At 45.2% G+C, this 6,531-nt stretch overlaps 1 protein-coding gene across 7 annotated transcripts in view; it reads right to left on the bottom strand.

Moving 5' to 3' along the window:
* Positions 1-211: 211 nt before the first annotated feature.
* Positions 212-6,531, bottom strand: part of SATB1 (SATB homeobox 1) — a 99,580-nt gene continuing 93,260 nt past the window's right edge. For 6 of the 7 annotated variants that reach the window (XM_057545637.1, XM_057545638.1, XM_057545636.1 and 3 more), the window contains exons 10-12: positions 4,359-4,562; positions 3,671-3,766; positions 212-1,946 (exon numbers count right to left, since the gene is read on the bottom strand). In XM_057545637.1, the coding sequence (XP_057401620.1) occupies positions 1,449-1,946; positions 3,671-3,766; positions 4,359-4,562 (798 nt within the window). In that variant the 3' untranslated portion in view covers positions 212-1,448. The remainder of the gene's footprint in view (positions 1,947-3,670; positions 3,767-4,358; positions 4,563-6,531) is intronic. The other variant, XM_057545640.1, reaches the window with a different exon arrangement.

Genomic DNA, 6,531 nt, shown 5'->3' with positions numbered 1-6,531 from the left:
ATATGTTAACCAAAAACAGGTTATCGTCTTCATTGTTAAACTTAAAAAATGAGCATGTGTTTGTGATTTAAATATACAGTGCTTCAAGTGACTTTTCAATTGCTCTTTTTCAGATCTGTAAAATATCAAGAAAGTATTAACATGCATCTAACTGAGAGGGCTGTCTTGGACTCTGTAAGTTACTTCACATAAGCAGACAAACCCTACCATGTCATACCATACAAACAATTTTAATTGTGTAGTTACAGTCAATAACCACTCCTAATCAGAACATTTCTGCATAAAGAAAATTGTGATACACTTATAAAAACAGCCAGCTGTAACAAAATAGCTGGTGTTTTCATAGCCATAAACTCATAAAAAAGAAATAACACCTTTATACAGAAATTTTATACAGATGTAGCTTTAAAATTGATTGTAAACCAAAGGAAGACACATTGCAAACATCAATTATTTTCACATTAATTGCATAATTTTCTAAGGTGATCTATTAGTTTTATTTACCTAAGCTTATTTGCAGGATAGTAAAAATTGCATACAACAATAAGAGTGAAGCTTATAGTATGAATTGCTTGGATAACATAGAGCACTTTTTATAGGCAACTGTGTAAAGCACATTTTATCTATTTAAAACTTTTAAGACACTTTGTTTTACTGCCCATCAAAATACATTTATAAATAGAAAAGAATCAGCATGGTAACAAGAGAAGCAATTTTACATTTAACGGAAACTTCCAAAAAATTAATTACAACATGATGCTGCAGGATCTACAAATAAATAATGAGGACTAAACTGTGTTTCACATTTTCTTTTCATTTTTTAAAAAATCATGTAACAATGAGAATGAAAAAAAATTACAGTGAACTTTTATTTCCAAAATAAAAACAAATTTGAATTACGGCAGTGCCATATAATACAAGGCATTTGTTGGCATATGTCATCTTTTAACTGCATTCCACAGTCTATAGTTCTTTTGTAACATACAATAGAGTAACAAACTCTTTTTTTCTTTTTTCTTTTTAAAACAAGGGGCGAGTTTCCAAAGATCAGTGTGAAGTGTTACAGAAATAATTAAAGGAAGGAAATAATAATCACAGAAGTTATAATGCTTGTTTGAGGCTCCAGAATAATAATTAAAAAAAAAAAAAATCACTGGTATCATGCTTACGGGGTACACACCTGGGTGTGTTTCGTGAACACAAATTTTCATTTTTAATACCAAACAATCCGATGCTTCACCTGGGGCTGCCAAGCAGTTTGTAAAAGAGAGCAAAACGCTTAGTGCAGTCTGTATCATCCTTTCTCGACTTTCCTGTTTGTGCAAGTTTCTGAAGATTCATTGGCCAAACAATGGACAACACGGTTTGCTGAGCGAGTACAGGGGTGGACCTTCCGTGTCGTTAAGTCAATTTCACTGGTGCTGATGGAGGAAAAGAAGACTTTCATCTCAGTCTTTGACGTCGGCGTTAATGTCTGTGTTCCCTTCCACCGCCAGCTCGTCTTCTAGTTTCACCGAGAAAAGGGTGTTAGCATTTTTGTCTTGGACACTCTCCTCCAAATCCTTAAGCAACTCCTCTTCCTTGTACTCGGCCACGTCCACCTCCAGGCCCGAGTTGTCCTTCAGCTTGCCGTGATGTTTGAGATAGTACCGCTGGTTCTGAAAGAACTTGATGATGGTGTACTTGGGCAGGTCCAGCTGAGCGGACAGAGTCTGGATGGCCTCCTCGTCCGGGTACAGGCCCACGTCCTGGATGAAGCTCTGCAGGATGCCCAGCGCCTCCACCGAGATCTTGGTCCGCGGCCGCGCCTTCTGCCGGCTCTCGTCCTCCGCCTCGGCGGGCGCGGCCACGGTGGGCTGCCGCGGGGGTAGCCGGGGCCCGGCCGGAGGCTGCTGCACCTGCGCCTGCGCGGGGGGCGGCGCCGGCTGCGGCTGCGCCTGCGGCTGCTGCAGGAAAGAAACAAGCACAGGGTCAGCAGCGCGCTTGGCCACCGCGCATGCAGGCTCGGCCCCTGCGCTGCGGCCTCTCCCACTGCGCATGCGGCCTCCCAACGAGCGAGCACGCGGTCAGGCATCCCACATGCACCTGCCTGGACCGGGACGGGGACAGGGATCCTGGGCGGAAAGGCAAGCCAGCTAAATGGCCCACAGTACTAGGAAGAAAGTCAAAATGATCACCAGGACGGGAGGAATTAAGAGGGCTTGGGGGGCTCCTGGGCTTCCTCGTCAGAGGTCAGGCTAGCTCACGGTGGCTGGAACTCAGCGCTCTGAAAATGTGAGCCATAAACTTCACCAGAAGGATACGCATCAGAGGCGAAGACAGCACAGCAAATTATGATGTCAATAATGGACAAAGATTTTAAATGAAGATTGGGAAGTAAGGATTTCAAAGGCATTTTTGAAAGGTGAGCTGTGGAGACGTGGGGAAGGAAATGTGTGTTTTGTCCCATTTCATTGGATGGGTAAAACGTTGAGCAAGCATATGCATACAAAGTCTTATTTTCGTTGCAAATAAAATGGGTAAGCCTCTGCTTTTCTGCAGCATAGCCCTCGTGAATCCAAAGGGTTTTTGAGATTCCCACGTGTGAATGTCCTACTACACAGTTTCAATCTAACAGACACACAGATTTCTTACAAAATTGCACTGGGCTGACACTGCAAGTTTTTTTCTTACCGAAAAATAAAGGTTCCATCCATCCCACAACGGCTAGCAAATTGTTTTGTCTATACTAAACTCAGATGTGATTAGGATTTAAATTTAGTGTATACAGACACTTTTTCATAATTAGTATCTGTATATGTGCTGTAATTTCCATACACAATCATACATAACAAACGTGTGACACATGCACATAATACATACACTCCATATCCAAGATTCTTATCAGCAAAGCAAATCAACCCGAGGAAGCCCAAAATACTAGAACGTTTGTACTGTGCCCTAAGCATTTCCTTAATCCCCCTAAGAAGCAATTTTATTAAAAACAATTTACATTTTCAAACAAGTACTATTTTTTTTAACTTATTTTTTTGTTTGTTTTTGCTAAACAGCAAATTTTTTAGGCTTTCGCGATTATTTTAGTGCTTGATATCCTAAGGGATTCTCTTTTTCAATTTATCTTTAATATACAGTCAAAGGTTTTTTTTCCTTAGTGGATGGATAACGCTATTATTGTGTACATATGTGTGTGTGTGTATGCCTCCCCTTCCCGCGGCCCCTCCCCCCCAATAGCAATACCAAGAAATAATATGCAGGTGATTCAACAAAGAGAGCATAGAATTTTAGGGCTCTGGAAGGCAATGGCATTTTCCCTGAAAGGGGAAAGCTAAAAGCGTCCCCTTAGATTTAACACAAATAATTTGTACAGCTCAAGTTCAATTTCAACACACTTCCTAAGCAATGGCGGCCAACAACGACCTGGACCCAGAGCTTCCCAATCTGAATTCATTGGGGATGAAGTTAGTGGATCCACTCAGTGGATGAGTGGAGACAGGTCACGGGACGTGACAAGCTGAGCCGGAGGCTGACTGCTGGCACAGTGATCTTCGGCCAATGCCACGGTTAGCATGGCCTTCGCAAGGTTGAGCATCCTGACCAAGACAGCAGGTCTTGGCGCCACCCTCTCTGCGTGTCCCTCTCTTGCTGGCATAGGTAGCTTGTGCCCGCTCACCTGCGGAGCAGCACCACGCCACGGTGCAGGGGTCGGCAGGCCTGGCAAGAAAACGCCTCTAGACTCTCCTTTCCCAGGGGTCTTGGGAGAGGGGCTCTAAAGGAAAGACAGACAGACGTGACTCACCCCTAACCTGTGTGCTCCCTAATAAGGCTGTGAGGATAGAGCTACAAAGTGAAGGCAGGGCTAGGGAGTCAGCAGCCAGAAGCCAATTTAGTTTCCCTCCCCTCCTCTCTTTTGGACAGAATCCAAGGTATACAGTTGTGGTCCTATAAACTTCCTGTACAGAAACAGCAGTCATGCCTTTCCTCGGGGACAGTATTGGTACTCATTAAAAAAAGAGGTGGCGTTCTAAAAATTCTGATTTTTCAAAAGCGACAACAAAACTCTTAAGCTCTCACACAGCAAAACAACCCAATTCTAACAAAGACAGACTTGCCAAATAAGTGTAGAAGGGGGTTCCACCGCTCTGGGGGAGGGGAGATGAGAGGAGAGGAACACAATACACGCGTTGGAAAACGTGTGTTCACTTCCCTTTTCTCCCCCTGAGTGAGATGGCAGTGTATTGTTATCTCTTGCTCAGAAGCCTATGTTTAGACTGGCGGGAAGAAGAGAAACGCTCGTTTCCCTGCTAAGTTTAAACCTCTATTTACCGAGTGTTATATTGAATTGGCCAAGGTAAACGAACCTGAATCTGCTCTGCGGGCACGTGGATAATGTGGGGCGGCCGGTCGCCATGGTGATGCACCGCGTTGCTCTCCTGTTCATAAATGGCATCGCGTTCAGGCTGAGGGAGACTGAGGAACCTTCGGATCATGGAGAGGTTCTCCCACAGGGTCCTGTTTTCTGGAGAAGGATCTTCTTTCCAGCGTAATAGCTCACACAGCCACCCCTTAGAGACAAGGGCATAACAGGTCAGTTCAGGCTGATGGCAGGGGGAGGTGGGGGGGGGCGGCTGACATTTTCCATTAGGAGCTAAAAAGAAAGGACCCTGTGAAGTTAACTTTTTTCACAAGCTAAAAACACTCCAGGACTTTCCCTGGTGGCGCAGTGGTTAAGAATCTGCCTGCCAATGCAGGGGACACGGGTTAGAGCCCTGGAAGATCTCACATGCCACAGAGCAACTAAGCCCGTGCGCCATGACTACTGAGCCTGCGCTCTAGAGCCTCTGAGCCACAACTACTGAGCCCACGTGCCACAACTACTGAAGCCCGCACACCTAGAGCCCATGCTCCGCAACGAGAAGCCACCGCAATGAGAAGCCCGCACACCGCAAGGAAGAGTAGCCCCCGCTCACCGCAACTAGAGAAAGCCCACGTGCAGCAACGAAGACCTAACGCAGCTAAAAATAAACAAGTAAATTAATTAATAAAATAAAATAAAAACACTCCATTTAAAAAAAATTTTTTTTTTAACCTGTTAATAGAATAGCTGTGGCTATCGCGGAAGCGGGCTCTGTTTCTAATACACGTTCAGATTTGCATCTTAAAGGAGGGTCCTATTTTTCAGACTCCAAGGGCAAGACCCATTTACCATGGAGTCTGCAGAATGTGTCAGAGGAGAAAAGCAAGGCTGAGTGTGCTTCTTGTCTGATGAGTGGCCATCTGAGGTTCTGAAGGTATTTAAGAAGGGCTAGGACAGGCTTTTAGAATAATTTTTTTTTCTAAAAGGATTCCCTAAGTTTATAATTTTTGTATTGGAAAGGCAACTCTGTGTGAACATGTGTGTGTGTGAGTGTGTAGGAAAGGGAGAGAAAGGATGTGTGCAGTTATGTGAGCAAGAATGTTGTCCGAGGTAAGGCACTGTATTTAGAATGAGCATTAGAAGAATTCTCCAAGACGGAACTTTCCAGAAAGACACCTCGGAGTCCTGCCTGCTGCTATGTACACACACATGTGGTTCATCAAGTGAGCATTTTAATAGAATTCCTGGGCTAAGAGACAAGGAAATGTCCAACGAATGCCAAAACCTGAACCTCTCTGATGCCTCCTAAGGCCCAGCTTCTTTTTTTTGTTTTTTTAACATCTTTATTGGAGTATAATTGCTTTACAATGGTGTGTTAGTTTCTGCTTTGTAACAAAGTGAATCAGTTATACATACACATATGTTCCCGTATCTCTTCCCTCTTGCATCTCCCTCCCTCCCACCCTCCCTATCCCACCCCTCTAGGTGGTCACAAAGCACCGAGCTGATCTCCCTGTGCTATGCGGCTGCTTCCCACTAGCTATCTATTTTACGTTTGGTAGTGTATATATGTCCATGCCTCTCTCTCACTTTGTCACATCTTACCCAGTTTCTGATCCTCAGATTCTCAAGAACCGAGTGGTCCAACAGAATATGCTGTCTCACATTCTCATGTCTCACATTCTCTAATCATCATCTCAAACCTTCTTTTATCTTGGCCGCCATGATGGACACTAAGCAATGGAGTGGATTGCAACAGGGTGGGCAGGAAGAGGGAAGAGGTCCCACCCACACCCCCCCCTTGACCAGCCAAGGCAACCAGCCCCAGCTGCCGTGCTGCCTGTCGTCAGCTCACAACCACACTCTTTTGTGGAGAAATGTCTTGGTGCCATCGCACCTGGAGATGCCCGGATGCTTTCTCCACCCCCTCACCAGCCCCTTCACCCTGGCGTGACCAGTGGCTGGCTCACCCACCCTCTTGCCCCACAGTGACGACTCACTCTACCCTTTAGAGATGGCCAGAGATGGCCCTCCCCCACCTTCTTACTGCCTTTCCCCATCAATACGGACTTTACCTGAGACCACATTCTTTCCTGACCTCTTCCTCTTTCTTGTCCTCCCGAATGCCTGCCGGGTCCCTCACCAAATCATGAGCCCCTGATTCCTTATCTTAGCCT

Source organism: Balaenoptera acutorostrata, chromosome 4 (genome assembly GCF_949987535.1).
Source record: "Balaenoptera acutorostrata chromosome 4, mBalAcu1.1, whole genome shotgun sequence".
In the NCBI taxonomy this organism is placed as follows: Eukaryota; Metazoa; Chordata; class Mammalia; order Artiodactyla; family Balaenopteridae; genus Balaenoptera; species Balaenoptera acutorostrata.
The sequence above is the reverse complement of the archived record's forward strand: the minus strand, read 5'-3'. Positions and strand labels throughout refer to the sequence as shown.